The following is a 26,493-nucleotide window of genomic DNA, read 5'->3' on the forward strand; positions in this document are numbered from 1 at the left end:
CTAACCTTTTCTTAAATTAGTCAGCTCTTTTCTTTTTGTTTAAAAAAGATAACCTTAATGTGTTGCATTACTTTCACACATTATTTATGGATCTGTCATACATTTTGAAAACATGTTAATCAGCAAGAGTTTCATGTGGTGCAGTTTGTGCTTGTACATATCACACACATCTACTATATCAATGTCTAGTTGTTTACAGTTTTGTCTTTGTGCATATTTTATGTGAAGTGATCACAGATGTTCTGTGTCTTCCTCTCTTCTGTCTCTGTAGGTGGAGTGGCGGGTACGCCCGGATTCACGCGGGACCCAACCCAGCTGAAGGGGGAGCTGTATCACACGGCTCTCAGGAAGAGCCAGCAGGGGTTTGGCTTCACCATCATTGGTGGAGACCGACCTGATGAGTTCCTGCAGGTGAAGAACGTTCTCTCTGATGGCCCCGCCGCACAGGACAACAAGATGGCCTCTGGTGAGTGATGCCTAGTTTGGCACAAGGTGTTTAGGGAATGGCTTGATTATGATTGTTAAACTGGGATAGGAGAAGTATGTTAACAATAAAGAGCTACAATGATGGCTTTATTTACTCACCTTCATATTGCTCCAAACCCATATGATATTTTTTCTTCTGTGAGACAATAAGTTTGATATTTTTGAAGAATCAGTTTTCTATTACAGTCTTGTTTTAGTATTATTTATTTACTATCATGTTTTTATGAATATTTTGAATTGGCTTTTAGTTTTATATTTTCAGTTTTCATTTTCATTTTAGTCATTTTGTTATATGCTTTTGCCAGTTTTATTTCTGTTTAGTTTTTATTTATTTCTGATTATCAATTTGAATGCTTCAACTTAAACTTATTTCAGTCAGTTGCCAATGCAACATTTCTTATGTTTGTTTCATTTTTAAGTATTTATTTCAATTAAAATATGTTTTTACCCTCATCCTTCCCTTGCACTTTGTAGCAAATCCTTTTTATTTTTTTATTATTTTACTTTAAATTACTAGATTTTATCAATAAATAATAAATACAAAGTAAATGAATCACACTCTTTACATTTTCACATAGATAGCCTTAAAGCTCTATATGGAGAAAATTAGCTTTTCTGGTAGTTTTAGCATTTTTTTGTTTGAATTTTAAAGGTCCCATGGCATGGCCTTTTTCTTATTTTGTACTTATATTGTTAGTATGACTTTTACATCATAAAATGTCATAATTTAGAAATAAAAGGCATTTTGTCTATACTGCTGTTTGCCCTGTGGCTGAATACCCTGTTTCAAGAGGCGTGTCTGCTGTGAGGCTTCAGTAAAAACGCCCACTGTTGTGATTGGCTGACATCTTTGCATTTGAAATGAGCGGAGGGGGCGTGGTTTAACGAGGTCTACGACGCACAAGCTGCTGCCAGAGAGACGGATGGACCTGAGTTCACATCAGTTCTCTCAGCATATCTCAGTTCAGTGAACGGTTGTAGTTACTAGCATATACTTCAGGTTATTAGTTTATTTCTAGTCGGAGGGGCTGTCACTCATGTCAGAAAGTTAGTAACTTTAGTAAATTATGGATCAGCGCTGACTCGAGACGCGAACCGTTCCCATTCAGTCGGTCAACTCGGTACAACACATGACTATGGGATATCGCGCTCTAGCGCCATCTGCTGAACACACCTTTATTCACGCCTGAAAGGCCAATGACGCATGACGACGTGGGCGGGGTCCCTCGCCCACAGCATATAAATGCAGTCGTATGCGTCATTTCCCTTGTTCTTCAGCTCTTCACCGTGCTGCTTGAACACCATCACGCCACATTTTCGCAAGAAAAGCCCACGGTGGTGATTCTTGTCGAAATTAAGGCAAAAAGAGAAAGCTTATTTAGCAACAAGTTTAGCTTTGTTAACGAAAGGCTAATAAGTTTTCTCAAACAAAATGTTCAAACTTATGCCACATTCACAAGATAATCCACAGCGATGACTCTTGTTAATGGAAAAGACATAAAAGAGAAGTTTTTGGCTTGAGTTTAGTACAACTAACAAATGGCTAATAAATTTTGTCATGATAAATATCTGAACAGGTTATCTCCCCTGTCCTATGGCATGTGGGTGTTCATGGTATAATCATAAGTAGGGTGTTCAGCATGCTCGGGCGGCTCTCGAGGGAGCCGCTTGCGAGCATTATGAGAGCTGACACTCAGGCTGCTCCGCTCTCGGCTGGCCGTGTTCGATGAGGCCGGCCAGCCTCGTGAGCCCTGTGGATCGGTCCCGCATCCGCCGAGGCGGTGCGGCGAAGGCCGGTCATGGGGCTCACGGATGGACTGTCAGCGGGACTTGGTACTGCTGAGGCATCTTCCCAGTCTTTGTCTAACTAGGCTGGACTAGATCTCTCCAACCCCAGTGCGTGTACGCTGTGCCCTACCGGCAGCTCTACCGTTCCGCTTGGCGGGGCAGTGGTCGAACACGGCCCGCTCCTGTCTTCAGGTGCTGATCCAGATACGGCGATCGCCGGTTTTGGAGGCCACGGAGAGTTGGGATGATCGGGTATAGACCGAGGAGTGTCGGTGTAGCGTTCACGGGGTGATTCGGTCTCGCTAGAAGCGGGCGAGGAATGCTCTGATTTTATATATTTTCAAACCGGGCAGATTGCGTCTCCCCGAGGTGGGTGAAAGTGAAATGATAGCCCTTGAATTGATCTGTGTTGGAGAGCGGCAACAAAGTTTGTCGATAGTCCTGGCGTGATACAGAAGCTTGCAGGTTTGATTCCTGTAAAATCAGCGATGCAAACTCGCCTGCCGATCTATCCAGATTGGGCAGTAACCCAGCAAAACTTCATTGTGCGAGAGGGGAAATCCGTGCTCTCCTCAGCAAAATGGCAATTCAAGTTTTGCCACAAGGGAAAATGGAGAAAGAGGTTTTTCAACTTAAATTCCTCCTCCTCCACCTCCAAAAAAAAAAAAAAAACAGACTTGCAACAGTTGAACAAACACTTTAGAGTGGTTAATGTGTCAAGTTCAAAAATGCTTGCAGTATGTCACCTGTTCTGCCCTCTGCATCCTCGGGATCGGCTTACATCGGTGTGTTTTTGCCCGATGCAACTTGTCACACACGCAGTCGAATGAGCGCGGATGACCAAGTTCAATACATGTGCAGTATAATTGTTGTGACTCTTCTGTCGCTTCTGTTTTTCTTGCACATGCGCTGTTGTATGCGCACCTTCCATGCATTCTCAAAAACAATTGGGCTGCATGCTGACGGGATACTTTGGACTTAAGTGCAGATGGGTTCGGAATGCGTGCTTCTGAGTGAACTTTGTCCGCAAGTGGTCAAGTCACTCATACGCTGTGGCATGCGCACCAAAGGCCCTCCTGTTGACGAGATTTTACGTCACACAAATGGTGCGCAGAACGCAGACATCCAAAGTATACCTGGAGCTTTAAGGTCAGCGTTTTTAGGCTCGTTACAAACTGTAATGGTGCCGTCATGACCTGATGGTTGATCTGGAGGCTAGGTGTGAACCTCCATTTAAGCCTTTAGAATCCTTGAATATAAGGATGATTCCTTGTCATGGATACTGGCACCAGCAAAGCATGTTGGTTATCTTCATGCGCTATTGGTGCACCCCCTTTGCAGTTTGCACCCAAGCTGCACTTGGTGGTGTTGCATCCAAATGCGGCGTATATGCCTAAAGTCAGGTTGGGAGTATGCTCTCGTTCGAGCTGTCTGCCCTATGAAATCTCTGACTCAGAGAAAAACAGGATACTTGCTTTGTGCTTTGCACCATTTGCGATTCGTACGCAGGTGCATTCGACAGTTGCAGGCTATGCACTCGCCTGACCAGCCTTTTGTCATGTTTTCCAACTCAGCCAGTGGGAAGCCGCTATCTGAGCGATGTCTTTCACATTGGATTGTACAAGGCTATTTCTATAGCATGGAAGGAGTTGGTTCTGCCTGGTGAGGTGTGTGAGCACTCTACAAGGGCATGGAGATGTCAGGGGCTTGGTTTAATATTCTCATGGGATGCCAGCTGGGCATCACTGTGCACATTTGTCCGGTGTACCCGCTAGTTGCCACTACGGCAACAGTAACTCAGGCTGTGCAAACCACAGGGGTTTTTATAGGGGCCATGCATCTTTCCCTCGGAAAAGGGTTATGTGGCGGAGCTGGTCTATTACGTTTAGTTCAGCGACTTGGCGGGGCGTGAATATATGTCCCATAGTCATGTGTTGACCGACTGAATGGGAACGTTGAGTTATGCATATAACTACTGTTCCCAGAAGGAGGGAAACGAGGTACAACACCTCTGGGCCCCGCACAGTCGGGGCTCGGTGAAGAGCTGGACTGAACAAGGGAAATGACGCATACAACTGCATTTATATGCTGTGGGCGAGGGACCCCGCCCACGTCGTCATGCGCCATTGGCCTTTCAGGCCTGAATAAAGGTGTCTTCAGCAGATGGCGCTAGAGCGCGATATCCCATAGTCATGTGTTGTACCTCGTTTCCCTCCTTCTGGGAACAGTAGTTATATGCATAACTCAACGTTTAGAACGATTCAGTCCGATTTGGTGAACTGGTTCGGTTCACTAAAAAGAACCGATTCAAAAGAATGATTCGTTCGCGAACCGGACATCACGGAGACGGAGCGATTGCTTACAAAGTTATTTATAGTAACTACTGAGTTGTGAGAGCGCTGTCTGTCAGCACAAGTTTATTGTGTTTGTTTCTGAGAGTTCTGAATAAACACGAGTCCCAGTCACGCCGAGTCCGTCTTCATCATTATTCTACCAACTTTGTAACACATGCAATGTACCATTACAGCGAGATGAACGAGTTAGTAAGTGTTGATTAAAGCATTATTTCTAGATATGTTCCAATCATATGAAAAGCGCCAGTGACGCGCATTGAGTACACAGCGCAAACAAAGACACAACAGCAGTAATCGAATGTAATCCAGTTTATTGTGGGAATAGCTGGCTAGCCTAGCCGGATACCCTCACGCTTACCCTCCTTCTGCTTAATCTCACGCCGCGTTTGGTGCCTCCGCTGTGGGCCAGATGCAGTACTTGGGGTCGGGGATGTTGAAGGCCGAGCTTCGGCGTGCGTGAAGTTTATCTCTAAAGATGTGGCTCTGCCGATGTTGAGCAGAAACTCATGACTGTATGCACATTTAAGAACAGATAGACGCGACGAGGACGTACAAAAACACTGACTCACAAGATAGAAAACACGAAAACACCGTTCTGTCGGGAGAGAGAGAAGCCGCTGCGTGTGCACAAATAATAAATACTTAGCTACACATAAGAAATCACTGATCACAGATCAGAAGGAACTGAAAAAAGACTTCATTTTCATTTGTAAAAGAGAAAGCTTATTTAGCAACAAGTTTAGCTTTGTTAACGAAAGGCTAATACGTTTTTCTCAAACAAAATGTTCAAACTTATGCCACATTCACAAGTAGGGTTGGGTACCGAAATCCGGTTCCAATATGGCACCGGTACTTATATAACCGGTATGTACCGGACCGAATCAGAACGCAGATTTCGGTTCCTCATTTCGGTGCCAAAATTCAAACGTGCTTTCGCGCTTTGGCTGAGCCAGAGACAGACGCTCAGCGCTGGTCACATCACAACTCATGACAACTATTCAGTGTTTTCAACCACATCATGTTTATTTCAGGTTTCAGACATTTAAATGCTCATAAGTAGGCTACTAGCAAAAAACACACCCTGATGTCTATGAAAACGGCTATGACAATCCTTTCAGACGATTATAATTTGACTAACGTTACGTGTTTTATTCACATCAGATACATGCACATTATATAGTAACTATAGCGTTTACTCTGTTCTTCTTCCAGTTCACTGGTCACTTACTTTCATGTATTTCGTGAGACGAGAATGCTCTCAAGTGTTGTAAATCCGACAGATCCGATTCTGAGGCGCAAACTAACATGGCGCCGCCCATTGCGCTTTATAGATCAACTAACACACATTCACTCACACATTTGAACATCAGATAGTTCGTGACACAGTTAAGAAGTTTGTGAATATTTTGAATAAAAAGAAAAAACGAAATAAACCCGATACAGCTGAGCTGTTGTTAGCGCTATTGCGGCTGCTGTGTGTCATGTGAGAAGCATGACGTGTCGCCATGGAAACATTAAGACGATGCGTTCTAAAATATTTAGCCAGAGAATATGATCATATTTCAAAAAAGAGCTGAAGCTCGAAGCTGGTTAGTAGCATACCAAGAATACAGACTACTGCTGTTATTATTGTAATTAAGAGTTATATTAGGCTTGTTGTAGTTGGGTTAGGTGGCTTAGGTTTTACTGTGAATTTGTAAATAAGTCAATTATAATTTGTAAATAAGTAAATTGTGTTTTGTATTTATTTATATTCATACATTTAAGTATACATTAAACTTTTAATAAATGGTTCAATTTAAATAAAAAATAAAGAAATAAAAAGCCATTTAATGTCATCCACCTCGTTTTGTGGCCTTTTTTTTTTTTTAAGTATCGGTTCAGGCACCGTTTAGGCACCGGAACCGTTTTAAAAGTATCGGTTTGGCACCGGAATCGAAAAAAACCCAAGCGATACCCAACCCTATTCACAAGATAATCCACAGCGATGACTCTTGTTAATGGAAAAGACATAAAAGAGAAGTTTTTGGCTTGAGTTTAGTACAACTAACAAATGGCTAATAAATTTTGTCATGATAAATATCTGAACAGGTTATCTCCCCTGTCCTATGGCATGTGGGTGTTCATGGTATAATCATAAGTAGGGTGTTCAGCATGCTCGGGCGGCTCTCGAGGGAGCCGCTTGCGAGCATTATGAGAGCTGACACTCAGGCTGCTCCGCTCTCGGCTGGCCGTGTTCGATGAGGCCGGCCAGCCTCGTGAGCCCCGTGGATCGGTCCCGCATCCGCCGAGGCGGTGCGGCGAAGGCCGGTCATGGGGCTCACGGATGGACTGTCAGCGGGACTTGGTACTGCTGAGGCATCTTCCCAGTCTTTGTCTAACTAGGCTGGACTAGATCTCTCCATCTCTCCAGAAGGAACTGAAAAAAGACTTCATTTTCATTTGTACATCCAAACACTGAGAAACTGCCAGCATTCACTCGTTCACAAACAATGATCTCTCGAGCGTTTGCATGGGCGTGCCAGATTCTCTGGGCGGAGGAAAGGGAGGTAACCGTTCCTGCTTGGACGTCAAACCAGGAGACTTCAGGATTGGCTAGTCTGGCCTGTCATTTTCTCAAAGGCAGAGAAAGACAGCCAGAACTCGGTTTTACACCGATCAACATTTCTATCCACTTGGGGACAATATTCAGGCTAGGGGAACTCATATTAATGTTGAAATACCTCATAAAATGAAAATTTCATGCCATGGGACCTTTAAGCATTTTTTTCTATGTTCAGTATCAGCTTTTCTATGTGTACTGAAGCATTCCTTGCATTCCATTCATTCCGATGAGGGTCAAATTGACCCGCGATGGAAGGATTTGTTACTTTTTTTCATTTCAACCACAAAACTCCTTGAATCCAGTCACTTTTTTGTGCATTTGTGGTTCAAGTGCAACAAATGTCCTAGGGTCTTGAACCACTCAGATGAACTCTCAATTAAAAAAACAAAACAAAACAGAGTATCGGGTCAAAATGGCGTGTTCCAAAAAGGAAGGATTTAATAGTTTTAATTAAAGATAAACACTTGGTTACATATAGCAACAGTTTATTGTGATTTCAGCGGTAAGGTACCAAAAACCTGAAAAAAGTATTCTGACGCCACATGAAAAAGTGGTCCTTATTGATTGATAATATTACTGTGACAAGCAGGGCGGGCGATAGCCGCGAGAAAGTGGCGCGACCTGAGTGTCACCTGCGCGTCACACCGGTCTCGAATCCTCTCACGGAGGAGCTCAGAAGCATAAAAGGAGGAGCGACGACAGTGAAGGACGAGAGAGGACCTGGTCTGGACCAGGAACAGGTTTTAATTTTTGGGTGAACTAACCCTTTAATAAATAAATAAACACAAACTGAAAGTAACCCAAGCAGCCCCTCACGGACGGCTGCCACGCACACACATAATAAAACAATAACAAAACACAACATAAAGTCCAGGCCTGGTCCTCTCTCGTCCTTCACTGTCGTCGCTCCTCCTTTTATGCTTTCGAGCTCCTCCGCTCCTCGCGCCCGCCCTGCTTGTCACAATTACATTCCAGAGCTGCTGTGGATCATTGAGTCAGTGAGTGAACAAAAGAAAAATCTGTTTCATGAACTGGATCAGCCGATTCATTGAAAAGAAACTCATTTAAAAGAATGATTCATTCACTAATCCCATTCCAATTTTTTTTTTAATATACCATACAAGTCACTTGGCATCTTTGTCATTTTTATAGTTTATTATCAGATGTGTATATATTAAAAAAAAGATTCTTCTTCAAAGATTCATAGAGAAATATCCAGGTTTGGGACAACATAAGGGTGAATAAATAATGAAAGAATTTTCAATTTTGCGTGAACTATTTCTTTGATCCATTATCTTTCAAAAGCACAAAAGTTGTTCATCCACTTTGTAATGATACTTTTCTTCAGATCTTTCTTTACTCATTCTCGTGCTGTCAAATTTCCTCTCTTCTAATCCAAGGTGATGTTATTGTGGAAATCAACGGCAAACTTGTCTTAGGCAAGACGCATGCTGACGTGGTCCACATGTTCCAGTGCATCCCAATTAACCAGTACGTAGACATGGTCCTCTGTCACGGATACTCGCTCCCCCCTGACGTGGACGCGGACAGCGAGGACCTACCTCCTCCCCCTCCACCTCCGACAGGAGAGATCGTGACCGCCGTACCCCTCATCAACGGCCAGCCGCTGCTGGTCAAAGGTGATGCCCTTCACGGCTCCTCCCAAGAGCTTCACTATGTAACCACAGACGCCAGCGGGCGGCCGGTGGTCGCTGCGCTTCCCGGAGGCAGCATCAGTGCCAACGATAGGCCCGAGACGGGGATGCTGCAACCAGAGCTGGTGAGCGTTCCAATCGTGAAGGGACCTGGAGGATTTGGCTTTGCCATTGCAGACTGTCCGCTGGGGCAGAAGGTGAAAATGATCCTGGATGAGCAGTGGTGCAGAGGACTGCTGAAAGGAGACGTGATAAAGGAGATTAACAGGCAGAATGTGCAAACGCTGAGCCACGCGCAGGTGGTGGATATACTGAAGGACCTTCCTGTGGGGAGCGAGGTGAATCTGCTGGTGTTGAGAGGAGGTAAGAGAGCAGGAGGGTATATATGGAACATCCCACTGATCCGTTTAATCCATAAAAATGGACTACACAAGCAGAAGAAGCCGAAAGTTTACATTGATTCCCACTATGGTGGCTCTTGTGGCAATACTGAGAATGAAATGCGCATTATGACATGCATTCTAACACAAAACACAGCATCATGTAAAATGCAGCTACAATACTTTGCATAATCCCCCTGTAGCTAGCAACACTAGTGCTGCATCCCACTTTGCATATTATCCGTCCTAAATAGTATTCGAAAATAGAATTAGTATGTCCCAAATTGTAGTAGTTTGAAAAGAGTATTCCAAATCGACTCGCACTCTAACGGCTGATATTGCCCACAACCCATTGCGAGTTGGACGGGGATTCGATTAGAACTACAAACGCGGATAAAAAGTGTTTAAAAAAAAACTACAAACATGACGGATGTGCGAGTCCGACGGTTAAGTAGAGAGGTTTAGATTAAGGGGCTTGAGTGATCAATTATCAGTATTTAACCTGACGAAAAGATATTTATTTAACGTTATCCACATTTACTTTTGTAATGATACATTTGGCATACATTTAAATGCATCATTATATTTAACCTGCAAACACATGAGGAGAGTTTCTGCAATAAAGATCCTCAAATGGCATGAAGCGCTACTACATTTCTCTCCGATATGGTAGGAAATTAAATTGAATGTGGAGGATTTTAACTGTGATGATGATTGACAGGGCAGTTTAAACGGTGACGGGATGCACTTAACTAAGCAACAGAGTCCGTTAAAGATGACAAAATAGTATGTCCCACAGCTTGCATACTCTTCTGCTACACACTCACAAGAACAGTACATACTTTTAGGTCGTAGTATAAGTAGGCGAATTGGGACGCAGCATAGGTTTGATTCCCAGGGAATTCATGTTTATTTGTGATGCACTTTACACAATACAGATCATTTCAAACAGCTTTACAGAAAATGCATGTTTCAGTGATGCTTTGCCCTTAATGACCAGGGAGTCATGCATTAAATCACAAAATTCATACATGAACAGAATACATGAACTGAAACAAATGCATAGCTTGATTGCAATATATGTCACTTTGGATAAGTGTCTGCCAAATTCATAAATGTAAATGGTCTTGTGTAATGGTCTACGTTTTGGGCATTTGGGAAGTTATAGAGTTTAGGTAGTGTAGCTTTAGTAGGCATATGGTGAGAAATTACAATTTCAGAGGGTCTAGTTGTCCTTATATATATATATATATATATATATATATATATATATATATATATATATATATATATATATATATATATATATATATATATATATATATATATATATATATATATATATATATATATATATATATATATATATATATATATATATATATATATAGTACACTTTCAATACTTATTTCAAACTAAAACTTTCCTCCGCTCTCCATCACACACACACTCAAAACGATCTTAGGCATTAGTAATAACCCTGCTGAAAAAACTTTTTAACTTTGACAAGCATGAGGTGAATATAAATGTGAACATGAATCAAACTTTTGATACTTCTATAAACTTTCAGACAAGCCTTTGTGAAGCCATCTTTCAATACGTCTTCGTTTTCTAGTAAAATAAAATTGATTGCAGTTATATATAATCTGTTTATTTTATTGTTATTTCATTAAATTCCAATTCTGTATCATGTTTACTCATTTAAATTCAGTACAAATTCAGAAATTGAAAAAATGTAATTACTCCCCAATTCCTAGAAAGAGTACACTGCCAAAAGTCACTTTCTTAAGCCCTATTCAGAAGGGACTAGTTTTCTAAGCAACGTCTGAGTTGTCTGTAATTTCATGTACTGATTCGAACTGGACTACATCTCCATGTTTATTACAGAGGTGGAAGTGTGTGTGTTCTACATATGGGTGTTACAGAAGGTCATCCGCTGTGCTTTCGTGCATCATCACATATGATGTACATGTCTTTTAATTTATTATATGTTCATATAATTTTAATTCATTATTTTTGAAAAAAAAAAAAAAAAACGATTTAAGTAATCTTCACGAGTTTCTAGCAGTGGCTGTTTATAATATACTTGCATAAATGAGCAGATACATTTAGACAAGTATCTTACTCTTACCTGACACTGATATTAAAATGGGTAGTCTTTGCAGATTTGGCTCTATTTATTAATTTTATAATGTTATTTTCTTCACCGGATACCATCCATATTGAAACGAAAGGAAAGCATGCCAAAGATTGGTGCACAAACAGTAGCTCAGGATGGTTAAAAATAAAAAAACGCATGTGAAGCGTTACAACATCAGCAATCACAGACATTCACATTCAGGCGGGATTAGATTTCTCAGTTTGCCGAAAAAGAGTAGGTTATGCGCAGACTTGGGAGATTCGGACGGGATTCAAATCGCAAAATACATCCGTGAAACACAAATATCTTTGGCTAGGGCTTTGCTCAGGATTTTGTTTTTTCAGCACAAATATCTGAACTTCCTTAATTCAAGATACATTTATACGAGATGCATATGCACTGTATATGTTATGGATGCAAGTTTTCTGAGAAATACATCAAAATAATTGTGATTTGTGTGTTTTTAAAAACATCTGCCAAAGGGGTAAGAAAAAATCCACTTATTTTCTCTTTAAATTAAGATGAATTAAGTTCTAACCCCTATTGTCAGTTTCGTTTTTACTTATTTTAATCATACACCTCACTTAATTGTGATATATTTCTCGGAAAACAACTTGCATCCATAACATATGTTGGTGAGCAGCTCCAATATGCTGGTCTTTTCAGCAGGGAATTACACAAAGGCTCTTTTCCCTTTGTCTCTCTTTTTTGGTTCTCTCTCCATTCTTCAGCAGGTGAGAAATCAGTTCCATTCTTTTCCCCACTTCATAATTTTACATTTTAGCCACTCTTGTTCTCCTCTCCTCCACTCTCACCGATCACACTCAAGGTGTGTTTCTGTCTCTCAGGGGAACGTTATGTAAGAATGATGGACTGTTGCTTCTGACACAGTTGGCAGGAGAGGCCCCTTTGCATTTTTTGCACCCACTCTATGGGGTTGGCTGGGAATTTGGGAAATTAGGCTAGATCATAGGGGAATTTCAGGATATGTCTGCGGAGAGTTTTGTGAGGATTTATTGTCTGCTGAGTGAAATGGAGGGGGAAAGAGAGAGAGAGAGAGAGAGAGAGAGAGAGAGATAATGCTTTAATCAGTTCCATTAACACTCAAAGGCTGAGTGAGTTTCGTCATTCATTGTTTAGCCATTAAATTCAATGGAAATCACACCAATCAAGAAAAAGACAGAGAAAAAAACAAAGGGAATGAATAAACGGTGTGGGTTCTGAATTGACAGATGGAAACGTAACTGCGTCATTATTTTATGCATGACTTCTGTCATTTGCAATGTCTCTCTCTCTGGAGGATTCATGTGTAGTATCCATCATCATTTTCTCTTATGTACATTTATTTTATCCATCTTTAATGGCTCCTAGATGATGCATGTGTCATGATTAACTCGGCTCGGAATTGGCCCTGGAAACGCCCCACTTTGAAGCACTTGAATGACGCTTCCTCTTTGAGTAGCTTTTTAAGTAGATGGATGGGAATTAATAATGTAGCACTGAAACAATGTATTCTCATGCCTTTTTCATGTTTGAGAGGCAACAACCATGAAGCGCTGTCATTATAATAAGGCTAGAAACTTTCTATCTCAGTAATGAGTTCCTGTTTTTGTTGATGAGTGCCTTTCCCCCCATTTTTTCTTCTTTCAGTGCTAGATATCTCTCATTTGCCTTTTTTCTGTTTCTAGGTCATACATCACCTGTGAAGAGTTTAAGACCTGTGAGTATGATGATAGATTTTCAAGGTGATAATGACATTGTAGAGCTGAGGAAATGGCAGAATATTTTGTTTTGTTGTTCTTCTCAATTATTGCTTGTACTTTGGGTTTGGGATTTGAACAAACTCCTTCCTGTAAGTACTAAAGTTTGATAGCTAACACTTCCCAACACAATTTGTACTGCAGACATAAATGAATCCTGTGGCTTGTACTTTATAAGTGGTCAGATTTACAATTTTCACTTGATAATGATGATAAAACAGGCAAACACAGGAATCAGAATGTCATAGAGACTTGTGGGTGGGAACTTTTGACTCTGGCCTGTTAACAACAACCTGGCAACCACCCAGAAAAACCCAGAAACAACCTAGCAACACTTTAACAACCTCAACTTAGAAACACCATAGCAACCACTCGAAACACAATATAATTGAGTTAACAACACAAAAAAAGAACACCCTAGAAACGACTTAGCCACCACCAAGAATGCCCTAGAAATAACCTAGCAATTCTTTAACAACCACCCATTTCATAGAAAAAGAACACCCCAGAAATTCCCTAGCAACCACTCAGAACACCCTTGAAACAACCTAGCAACGCTTTAACAACCACCTACTTCAACACAGAAACCACCCAGAACACCTTAGAAACGCCCTAGCAACCACCTAGAACAAATTAGAAACAACCAAATACCCAGGACACTATAGAAACCATTTTGTAGTAACCACACAATAAAGCCCCCAAAAACACCCTGCAATCAACCAGAACATGATAGAAATGCCTTTGGAACCACCCAGGACACTCTAGAAAACCACCTACAAACACCTAGCGACCACACAGAAAATCAAATCTTAGAAATGTATCAAACACCCAGGGCACTCTAGAAACCACCTAGCAACCACTCAGAAAACCATAGAAACCACATAGAACACCATAGAAAATAGAAACAACCTAGCAATGCTTTGAAAACCACCCACTTCAACACATAAACCACCCAGAACACCTTAGAAACACCCTAGCAACCACCTAGAACACCTTAGAAACCATAGAAAGCTGTTATCAAACACCCAGGACACTATACAAACCACTTTCTAGTAAAAACACACACACACAAAACCCCCCCAAGAACCACCAAGCAATCACCCAGAACACCATAGAAAGGCCTTAGCAACCACCCAGAACACCCTAGAAACCACCTAACACTTAGCGACCACACAGAGAATCAAATCTTAGAAATTATTTATCAAACACCCAGGACACCACCTATTAACCACCCAGAAAACCACATAGCAACACCCTAAACCCCCCTTAAAACCACCTAGGAGAGCCCTAGCAACCACTCAGGACATCTTAGTAACAACATTGCAATCCTTGGCAACCCTAATATCATGGTGGTGAGTTTTGTATGGACAACATCACTCACATTCTCTAAAGTAAATTTAGTTGCTAGAAATATAACTTGACCAGTAACTTGACCAAAAACAGGCTTACAAGCTTTCCTATGGGTTTCCTGAAAGACATCAAATATCTCAGCCTCACTGTTTTTCAGTGTCACTCTTGTAATGGAAACTGTATGTGCATATGAAGGAATCTTCCTTTTTCTGCTAACCCGACCATGAAGGCACGATCCAACGATAATAGTGTTTCTGTTTATATAGTCTATCTATCTGAACACACTTCCTGTTTTAAATGTTGCTTCAAGTCCATATATATGTGCACTCTACAAGTCACTGTGTGAAGTGGTGTTAAAACGTAATTTATTCCCCTTGTATTTCAACAGAGAGCGGGAATGAGTGCCAGTACTGAGACTCTGGACCGTTGCCATGACATCATGGTTCCCCAGGCTTTGACCTATCACTCAAACACACTGCCATGTAGCTCTCCAAAACAAGACGCTTCCCTCCACTACAGCAAGCCCAAAGCCTTGCCGGAGAGCATAGGTGAGTCTCTGCTGAGCTGATACCGCAAGGAGGAAACTCTTTTATGTTACAGCACCATGATGTCGAAAACATTCGGGTAGGTGGGTCCCCGGCCAGGATTGGAGTTGAGAAACACTGTATAACATATATAGTCTTAGGCACGTTAGTATTTTCACAACAACAACAAACATCCTAACATTCCTTTTGCCATTAATTGTAACAATCCAGTGAGATTTTTGGAGTCTGAGAAGAGCCAATGATCTGATCTCGGCATCAGACTAAATCCAGACGAACTGTGGCCATGTCTCCAATGACGTTATTGTTTTTAAATTCTGTCATCATATACAAATCTTCATGTAGTTCACTCTTTCTTTGAGCATAAAAATAAAAAGTAGCATTTGTGGTCACCCAGTTGCATAAACTAAGCCATTATGTTAAGACAGTGTCTTAAGATCTAGTATGAGCCACTAGCAGTTAGGCAAGTGGCATTCAGTCTTACTTTTCGTATCAAATTAGGCCAGTCTATGTTTTTATGTAACTGATTTAAAAAAATGATGAACAGTCTTAAAGAAAAAAAATGTATGTCTAACTTGTAAGACTAGTCTTAACGGTTGATGCAACCGGCCCTACAACGAAAGTGGTGACAAAAAGAACTGAGGAAAACTGTTCATAATACATGGGGAAAACGGCACACTACAATATAACAAGAGCTGTGGGCAAATGTATTGTTCTTGCGTATATTGCACCAGGATTAAATGTGATTTTGTGTGATTTATGAGCAGAAGATTTTCAATGAATTTAAATTTTATAAGTTATTGAATGGCTTTGTAAGACTGAATTGTGTTTGTATGGGCTATTTCATGGTGCATTTGTGTGTCTTTGGAGCTTTACAGTCACCAACCATTGTTATGGCAATGGAAAAGATTTTCCAATGACATATTTGGGGGCTTTCGCACCGGTGGAACCTTTTCATAGTTTCTAAATCTAATGGCGGAAGTACCCGCTTTATGGTGTTTTCACAGCAGGTACTGGGAACAGATTTAGTTCTAGGCCTTTTGGGGGGAACTAAATTAGCTTCTACTTCAGAGTAGGGTAACCCAGCCTAATAGGAACTACCAGTACGGTGATTGGCCGAACTCATGCCATACGAAACAGCACTCACTATTTTTAAAAAGCAGTGTAAAGTGTTTTAATACAAGACATAAACATAAAGAAAGCTAATGTTAATGGCATTTACCTGTCGCCTTTGTCTGCGACATTGTGTTCTTTGCACTTGTACGTCTACATTCCGTCTCCATTATCACGAATCTCATGACACACAACAAAAACACAGCTCAGATCATGGTGTCCTCCATTCTCCAGTTGTTGAATGCCGTGCTTAAAGGGTTAGTTCACCCAAAAATGAAAATTAGCCCATGATTTATTCACCCTCAAGTCATCCTAGGTGTATATGACATTCTTCCTTCAGACGAATAAAATCGGAGTTAGTCCTGGGCTAATCTAAGCTTTATAATAGCAGTCATTGTTGCTCTGTTTTTGAAGTCCATAAAAATGCATCTGTCCGTCAAATAACGTGCTCCACACGAAGCGGATTGATGCATTTGTGTAAGAAAAATATCCATATTTAAAACTTTATAAAGTGAAGTTTCGGCCGATCGCCATGTTCAATTTATGGAAAAAGTGTTGAAAGTGCCTTTGCAGTTCAAAATGCTTACATTACCAGCTACGCTCGTCAGACGTAGCGTAAGCATTTTGAACTACGAGAGGCACTTTCAACACTTTTTCCATAAATTCAACACTTTTTGGGTGAACTGTCCCTTTAAATGACGTAGCTGTTGGCCAACTTGCGTCACATCAGACTTCCTACTGCCGGTTATAGTTCCTATAACTAACAGCTGCAAAAGCCCCTGTTTTACTTGTTTGTGATGAATTGATGAATGTGGTTTATTCCAATTTATTTATCATACATCCATGTCAATCTGTCTATTGTTATGCAGTACCTCTCTATAAAGAGTTGGACGTGTTCATTAAGCGAGATCAGGACACAGGCTTTGGCTTCCGTGTGCTTGGAGGAGAGGGTGCAGAACAACCAGTAAGTCCCTGTAACCATATTACTAAATATTTGTATACTTGGACTGTATTTATGGGATTTATTAGCAGATCGACTTTGTGTCTTAGCTCTAAAGTGAGCTATCCATCTAATTTCATTAGGTCTACATTGGTGCCATCATTCCCCAGGGGGCGGCAGAGAAGGAAGGCCGTCTGAGGGCCGGAGATGAGCTTGTTGGCATCGATGGCATCATTGTAAAGGGGAAATCTCACAAACAAGTTCTGGATCTGATGACTAATGCAGCACGTAATGGACAAGTGCTCCTTTCAGTGCGCAGGAAGGTCATTTACAGAGGTGAGCGCTGCTGACTGACAGGCCTTAGACATAAAAACCAGTGCTGGAGTGTAATTAACTGCCTGAATAGCTTTCATTAAAGGTCAGTCCGTGTAATCTTCTGCACTATAGATGTCCCAGTGGATGTTGGGAGCGGGGCAATGACACTTGTGAATGGCTCACCTCGGCTTCCACGTATCCAGGTGCCAAGCATCAAGGACCAGGAGTCATTTGATATCACACTCCATCGTAAAGATAACGAGGGATTTGGATTTGTCATTCTCACCTCAAAGAGCAAACCGCCACCTGGAGGTAACAGCAGATTCACTGATGCACCAGCAAAGACATTATTTACACAAACATTTCATATCACCAGGATTGGGAATCAAGAACCGGTTCTCATTCAGAATGGTTGATTAGATTTTTTTACTACATTATGACACTGTTTCCGGCACCACAATTTCACTGCCAATTAACTCAATGGTTGTTTTTTAATGAATTGTTCAAAAAGAGCATTCAGAACAGGTTTTTTTTTGGCAATTTAAAAAATATATATAAATGACAATTTAATAAAAAATAAATAAATAAATAAATATATGTATATATATATATATATATATATATATATATATATATATATATATATATATATATATATATATATATATATATATATATATATATATATATATATATATATATATATATATATATATATATATATGGAAAATCTATTTTAATTGTACTTTTTTAAAATAATTTTACCTGTGAATTTTTTACATTTTATTATTTGATTTTGTTTTATTTGATTTAAACTTTAATCAACAATTAGTAAAGTCAACTATTTTTAGATTTTTATTATTTATTTATTTTTTGTTTCAATTTAATAATTTCATTTTACCTTAATAGTGGTGGTTTAATGTCATGTTTGTCGTGTGCTGTTCTTTAAATGTTTAACATTTTGCATTACATTTTTTACCTTTTTATCACACCTCCAGCCATACACATGTAAATGGGAATCAGTGGCAGTAGCATCCAAACTTTGTTTGTTTTTTCAGCATCTTGTGTCATAAGCATTGCATTGCATGTTAAAAATACAGTAGTTTAAAGGGGTGGTTGCATGCGATTTCACTTTTTAAACTTTAGTTAGTGTGTAATGTTGCTGCTTGAGCATAAACAGTATCTGCAAAGTTACAGTGCTGAAAGTTCAATGCAAACGGAGATATTGTCTTTTAAAGTTATGGCAGTTTATTGCCTACAAAAACGGCCGGTTTGGACTACAACAAGCTTCTTCCCGGGTTGGTGACATCATAAAGCCTTGCTTTTAACATAAACACTGCCCCCGCGAACACGCAACAAAGTGGGCGAGGCCACGTCGCAGTCATTACGAAAGAGAGAGAGCTGTTGCAGAACTACAAACTACATTTGGCCATCTAACCAATCTAAGACCATTGGGTTTTTCGGAGGGATGGGCTTCATAGAAGCAGGAAGCAAACGAGCCGTTCAAAGGACAGTGGAGACAGCGGTGTGGAATAAAGGTAAAATATAAGAAAAATATGGCGTTTAAAAAAAGAAGAAGTATTAAGACATGTTATACTGCGCCCCATAAACACAACCAAGCCTAGAAAAAAAACACGGAACCACCCCTTTAAATTTTAAAGAACGTCTTGAGAACCCTGCGCTCTGTTCCATTCCACTCCATCCAGCAGTTTTTTTTAAAGATTTGCACAACCTCAGAATTGTTATATTTCCTACAATTAATTCATTATGATTATAAATAAAACACAAGCCATTCCAATTCTGCTAAGTGATTTGCCTAAGTGTGTGTTGCAGTGATTCCTCATAAGATCGGTCGAATAATCGAGGGCAGTCCAACTGACCGCTGCGGGTTGTTGAATGTGGGCGACCGCATATCCGCTGTGAACAGTCAGTCCATTGTGGAGCTCTCCCACAACGACATTGTTCAGCTTATCAAAGATGCAGGGAACTCCGTCACGCTCACCGTGGTTCCTGAGGATGGTAAGTGAGATAATGAAATGTCACATAAATAATGCTGCAATACATTTTCATGCTTTTTCAACCTGTGCCTCATTCTTTGATTCGTCACATTAGGGCAATTATGTAGCTTCAATTAAAACGCTAATATCCACAGAAATATAATTTGATATTAATTATGCATGCATATTTAAATTGAACGCTTTATAAAGGGCACTTAGACCAATTATTAGCTTATTTCAGATACAAAGCATGAAAATACACATTTCATTTTTCTCTGTCATGTTTAACACATTTTCGTGCATAGGTATAAGGTATGAATACCATACAACAAAATAGCCTTAATTGACTGAGGCTCTTATTTATTTATCATTAGTATGTCACATTACAGAAGTAGTAAATGCTGTTCCATGAGGACTTTAACACTTAGGGTCACTAAACAGGGCAAATTAGCATAAGAGCGCAATTCCAAAAAGGCGCTGATGGGAGTGGAAAGTTCTGCACGTGATCTATTGACTCAAATTAAAGAACACCGACGCAACCGGATCCTTTCCATAATGACTAACACAATCTACCAAGAGCAGTGCAAATCAGCGTCTGGTTTAAAACATGCTTTTTTTGGGCGGTAAATAATGGTGCAAATACCAGTACATTGACTAGCGCAAAACTTGGTAAATCACCTTGCATGATTCATTGAAATACTCCCATAAATGTTTCATCTGATAAGGAAACTCCTACAAATGCATATGCAACAAGGTCAGCAGCAAAAATAACTGTGTCCACACCTTTTAAGCACTAAGTTTTCATTGCATGTCTTTAGTAAATCCTGACAGTAGTAAATCTGGCCCTTGATGTTTATCATTTCATGACAATTTATCTGTTTTGAATGGATGTTTAGAGTACAAAGGACCGCCCTCAGGAGCAAGCTCGGCCAAGCAAAGTCCAGCACCGCAGCACAAGATTCTCAAATCCACTCAGGATGAGAGGTACAGTCCACTATTACATATTGTAACCACTATAAACCATATCCTCTGTACATTTGTTGTACAATTCTACAACCATATAGCCAATTAAATTAAGCTCTAATCACTTTTGGAGGATTTAAGCCATGCTTCTGATCTATAATATGTGTTACTTATGTGCAGATATAATTTGGATATGGATGAGATCAGGGATGAGCTCATATGGACGGAGTATAAAGCTCTTCCCATGAGTGAACAGGGAACGTTGTGTGTTGCGAACTCCAAACAGGCAAGAGTCACTTACATCATAAACTGTACCTAAACCTGATCTAAAGTCATCACATCTAGTGTAATTTATGATTATGCAAAATATATATCACCCTCGTGTCGTTCCAAACCCGCAAGACTCTCGTTCATCTTCGGAACACAAATGAAGATCTTTTTGATGAAATCTGAGAGTTTTCTGTCCCTCCATTACTCAATTGACAAAGAGATCGTAAAACTAATCCATGTCAATTGAGGTAGTTTAGTCCAAATTGTCTGAAGAGACTCGATCACTTTATATGATTGAACAGATTGAATTTAGGCTTTTATTCACATATAAACATTGATCAGAGAACATAAACAGAAGCTCAACTGAACGTGCTTGAGAACAAAGTTCTTGTGGAAGCTTAAACGTGCTGTGTAACACGAGAATGAACCTCATTGGTTCTTGCTGAAGCTCAAACGTGCTGTGTAAACACGAGAATGAACCTCATTGGATCTTGATGAAGCTCAAACGTGCTCTGTAACATGAGAATGAACCTCATTGGTTCTTGCACGTCAAGCGAACATATGCTTGAGCTTCCATTTACCACAACTGATGTGTGAGTTGATTAATATTTGTGGATAAAAGCCTAAATTCAATCTATTCATCATATAAAGCGATTGTGTCTCTTCAGAAAATGTTGAACTAAACCACTCAATTCATATTAATTCAACATAATCTCTTTATTAACTTTTTGAAGCGTCAAAGTGGTAGTTGTGTAGCTGTCAATTGTGGGACAGAAAGCTCTCAGATTTAATCAAAAAGATCTTCATTTGTGTTCTGAAAGGGTTTGGAACGACATGAGGGTGATGAATTAATGACAGAATTTTCATTTTTGGGTGAACTATCCCTTTAAGCCAAGACTAAAACCATTTAATCCAGGGTTATACTTCATATATTCATGCCATCACTGGAATAAATTACATTTTGTGTGTATTTTCTTCCTAGGGCTGCATTGCGGTTGAGTTGGAGCGCGGCCCTCGTGGTTTTGGCTTCAGTCTGAGAGGAGGAACGGAGTATAACATGGGCCTCTACATCCTGCGGCTGGCTGAGGACGGCCCCGCTCTACAGGATGGCAGGATACACGTCAGTACAGCACACCACTCTTTAATAACTAACATATTGCGGATGGAATGTGCAGGCTTTTTTCCTGCAACAATTTTAGGGAAGCATCTGCAGAGTGCATTTAAATGTAGTAAAAAAGTTAAGGGAAATTCTAAGGAAAGCTGAATACTACACCTTTTTTCATCAAAATTGTCAAAATATGTCAAAGACAGATGTCTTGAGAGATGCTTTTTTTAAAGGAAAATTTAAAATAGATTTTTGGCTCATTTTCCAACTCCCCTAGAATTAAAAAGTTGAGTTTTACCGTTTTCGAATCCATTCAGCCGATCTTTGTATCTGGCGGTAGCACTTTTAGCATAGCTTAGCATAGCTCTTTGAATCTGATTAGACCGTTAGCATCTCGCTCAAAAATGACCACAGAGTTCGGATATTTTTCCTATTTAAAACTTGACTCTTCTGTAGTACATCGTGTACTAAGACCAATGGAAAATGATAAGTTGCGATTTTCTAGGCCGATATGGCTAGGAACTATACTCTCATTCCTGCGTAATAATCTAGGAACTTTGCTGCCATGGGTGCAGCAGCGCAATGATATTATGTAGCACCTGAAAATAGTCCCCAACACGCTCCCTGTGCAAGCTGGTTGTCACGTTTGTTATATTGACGGAAGTTAGCCTATTTTCAGGCGCTGTGTAATATCATTGCGCCTCTGCACCCATGGTACGGCAGCAAAATTCCTTGATTATTATGCTGGAATGAGAGTATAGCAAGATGCTAATGGTCTAATTAGCTTTAATTATCTATGCTAAGCTATGCTAAAAATTATACCGCTAGATCCGGAGATCGGCTGAATGGATTCGAAAACGATAAAACTCAATTGTTTAACTCTAGGGGAGTTGGAAAATTAGCATATTTTCAAAAAAAGTGGAGTGTCCCTTTAAGTGCTGTAAAGTACAACCTTATAAGAGGACATAGTCTTTTTCATGGATTTGATGATACAACACATAAATAATCTTACTCCTGAATGTGCCCTCTGTAGGTAGGAGATCAGGTAGTGGAGATCAATGGAGAACAGACACAAGGCATCAGTCACACTAGAGCCATTGAGCTGATCCAAGCTGGAGGAAACAAAGTGCTACTGTTACTGCGACCACAAGCCCTCTTATCAGAGAACAGTGAGTTATGGCACACAAACACAGGATGATGATGATGATGATGCTGCTGCTGCTGCTTTATAAGCCTACTGTGAGAACATCAAGACCCACATAAGTTACTTGCTAACTTCTTTCTTTCTGTCTGTCTGTCTTTCTTTCTTTCTTTCTTTCTTTCATTCAGGTTGTGTAAGCTCATCTGCGGTGTGTTACTGCCCCCAGGAACATCATCACTAACAGCCTCTTTTCCTCTAGGTCTTTTTTCTTTGGTAATGGGACTTTCACTACACTTTCTATGCTCCTTAATTGCTAGACCTTTCTCTGCTTTATTGTGCAAGTTTATATATATATAGGGCATTATATATATTAGAGCTGCACGATTAACTGTTAAAAGTTTTTGCGATCTCGATTCAAACACCCACGCGATCGTATTCCTAAATGACAACAATTCACTTGTGTCTATTAAACCGGTGACAAAATAATTACTGGAGCATTCAGATCTGCGTTGGCTGCCGCTAATCCACAGAGCAGTTGTCATGTATAGGTATGAAACATCTTCACAAACTGTACAAACTGTTCAACCACACAGTATTTCTCTGTTACAAATATTCAAATAATCACAGAAGTACTGGGATAAAATTTTATAGTTTGGATATAAACAGAATCGTGGGAGAATCTTTGTTTTGGATCGTTGTCCTGAGGGAAGATTCAACCCCGGCCCACTATAAGATTTCTAGCATAGGCCGTCAGGTTTAGATTTTTTATCTGGTGGTATTTGCTAGAATCCATGTATCTGAACACGATGTCTTGGACCTCCAGCAAAAAAATAGGCCCACAACATTAAAGATCCAGCTGTATTTTTAACCGTGGGCATGGGGTACATGGGCCAACCCCTCTGGTATGATTGCTGCTAAAAAGCCCTTTTTATTTTTAATCTGACCACAGAACCAGGTCCCTTTTGAATTTCCAGTCGTGTCTGACAACTAAAAAAGCTGAAATTAGTTTTTGGATGATCGAGGAGGATTTTTCTTGAATCCCTCCCAAAACAACATGTGGTGATGTAGGGGTTGTTAGATTGTTTTTTTTAGGCTTTCTGACCCCAAGACTCAACTAATCTCCTCGATTCTCCATCTGTGATCCTTGGAGAGTCTTTGGCCACTCAAACTTTCCTCCTCGCTGTGCATTAGGACGATATAGACACACATCCTCTTCCAGGCAGATTCATAACATCTTTAGTTGATTGGAACTTCTTAATTATTACATGGTGGAAATGGGAATTTTCAAGGCTTTAGCTATTTTCTTACAGTCACTTTCTATTTTGTGAAGCTCAACAATCTTTTGCTGCACATCAGAACTATATTCTTTGGTTTGACTCATTCTGATGGATGATTCAGGGAATTTGGCCTTTGTGTTTCCTCATATTTATACTCCTGTGAAACAAGACTTCATAGCTAGACAATTTAATGTTCCTAGTTATCCTGGTGTGCTAAAACATCTAAATATTAATGGGAATATACTTCAGAGATATTTTACTCATAAACAGTTCTAGGGGTGCCAATCATTGTGGCCAACGTGTTTTGGAGAAAAACATTTATTTCGTAATGTGAGTTTCCCCCACTTTCAATTCTTTTACTTCAATGAAAGGTTAGATATTTTTAAACATTGATTTCAAGTGTCAGTTTTTGCATTATCACAGTCAAACCTATAAAACCCTTTTACCGCAAACTATGTATAAAAGCTTGATAATTCACATGAAAGTACGAATAAATACTGATTCAGTACGATCTGTTACACAACGCTTGAACTTCCCCTTTAAATAACGTGACGCTGTGCCCTCTGTTTGACACTGCTTGTATTAAGCTCTATTAGAACTGAATGAATCGATTCAGCATTCAACACCATCCGTAAAGATGCGTTAAATTCGACAAATTGGTTTAATAAAGGATGTAATGTTGTGAATTAGCACATTTTACTATGCCATTTTTTTAATTGGCCGTTAAAATTTAAATGGGACGATTACAAAACACACTGACGCAAAAACGCCCACCTTTTGGAGGTGCAAGTAAGAGAAGAAAGCTTTATAGAGTCATCATATCATATTTCATAACGACCGCCTATTTTGCCTATGCCCTGTAAACACTAGCAATTACCCAGCAACCACCCAGAACCTTCTGTCGAAACAACCACCACAACCTAGCATTCTGGGTTTTAGCACAGGCAAATCCACTCATAAAAAATAGGTTATCATGGTAATTTTTTATAAGGCTTTAATTAGTTGCAAATCTGTTCACCCTTAGGTTCTGCAGGAGATGTTATCCTTCCTGATCCGCCGGGATCCAACACTTCCAACATTCCTCTCAGTTCTCCTCTCCTTCATCCATCATCCACCTCAGCGAAGAAGGGAACGCCAGACCTGACAAGCTCCTTTGCCCGCTCCCGCGGCTCCTTGGATCTGGCCTGTGAGGATCCTCCCTCTAAAGACAGCAAGAGGGAGAAGAGTGCCAAACCACGAAACACCAGCTCTTCCAAAGTATCGCAGCAACGGCGCATCAAGAGTCGGTCCGCAGAGAATCTCCTTGATCTCGGAGATACAGAGAAACCCAAAAGCCCATCCAAAGCCAAAGACAAAGCTCACAGCTACAAAGAAAATCTGAAACAAAGCACTCAAGACTCCCACAAGAAAAGAAAGTCCTGCCAGCACAGTCGCTCAGTCAGCCCCCAGAAGTCAAAGCGCGAAGGACAGGAAGTGGTAATTGGCCAAGCGCAGGGACAGAAAGAAGTACGCCGTGCGAAGGGGGTGCCGAGCGTGGACCAGAGGAAAAGTGATGCTGAAAGGAGACAAAAACAGGAATCTAGAGGAAGGAAGCAAAGTGAGGCCCAAGAACGGGAGGAGAGGTTGAGAGCTGAGAGAAAAGTGAGGAGCAGAGGAGAGGATGGAGCGGTTGAGCCAAAAGGGGAAGCTAAGCTCAAAAGCACCCAAAAGAAGAAAAAACAGAGAGATAGAGACATGCAAAACGAAGACACCCACATAGCAGAGAGCAGAGAGGGGGACGAGAAGAGCAAAACAACTAAGGAGAAGGGATCCTTGAGGGATCAAAAGGAAGAAAACAAGAAGGAAATGAACGCCGACATGAATGAAAACAAAGGAAAAGGAAGCGAGAGCGAAAACCGGAATGACGACATTGTCACCACAGATGCCGCTTTAAACACCACTAGGGCGAGTCTAGTGTTCGACCACCCAGGACCCTTAAACGATGGCCTTTGGAAGATCCCTAGTTATGCACGCATTCTCACTCACGAGGAAGTGATGCGTGATGTTTGTGAACAGATTGAGGATGCTTGGGAATAGAAGGTTTAAGACCAGAAACATATGCACGTACGTGAATGCAAAGCGCTGCTAAGATTTTACACGTTGGCCGTGCACTATAGCAGGAATTAGCGCAAACTATCTGCTGTCATGGCAGGGAAACATCTGGAAGAGAATCTTGCTGAGCAAGTTAGTAAACTTTCAACATGTTAATAGCTAGCTACCTGAATTACAACACGTCACGTTTATTGGCACAGACATTTGAAGAAAACTATCGG

General features: G+C 40.4%; 1 protein-coding gene across 1 annotated transcript in view; it reads left to right on the forward strand.

Moving 5' to 3' along the window:
* Positions 1–26,257, forward strand: part of magi3b (membrane associated guanylate kinase, WW and PDZ domain containing 3b) — a gene marked incomplete at its 3' end in the record, with an annotated part of 196,587 nt that extends 170,330 nt beyond the window's left edge. Inside the window, exons 9-21 of the mRNA XM_079841316.1 lie at positions 272–466; positions 8,634–9,251; positions 13,097–13,128; positions 14,907–15,066; positions 17,043–17,137; positions 17,257–17,449; positions 17,561–17,740; positions 19,262–19,447; positions 20,322–20,409; positions 20,569–20,674; positions 21,641–21,778; positions 22,797–22,932; positions 25,206–26,257. Coding sequence (XP_079697442.1) covers positions 272–466; positions 8,634–9,251; positions 13,097–13,128; positions 14,907–15,066; positions 17,043–17,137; positions 17,257–17,449; positions 17,561–17,740; positions 19,262–19,447; positions 20,322–20,409; positions 20,569–20,674; positions 21,641–21,778; positions 22,797–22,932; positions 25,206–26,257 — 3,179 coding nt within the window. The remainder of the gene's footprint in view (positions 1–271; positions 467–8,633; positions 9,252–13,096; positions 13,129–14,906; positions 15,067–17,042; positions 17,138–17,256; positions 17,450–17,560; positions 17,741–19,261; positions 19,448–20,321; positions 20,410–20,568; positions 20,675–21,640; positions 21,779–22,796; positions 22,933–25,205) is intronic.
* Between the last annotated feature and the right edge of the window lie 236 nt (positions 26,258–26,493).

This window comes from Gobio gobio (genome assembly GCF_949357685.1).
Source record: "Gobio gobio genome assembly, chromosome: 17".
Taxonomy (NCBI): Eukaryota; Metazoa; Chordata; class Actinopteri; order Cypriniformes; family Gobionidae; genus Gobio; species Gobio gobio.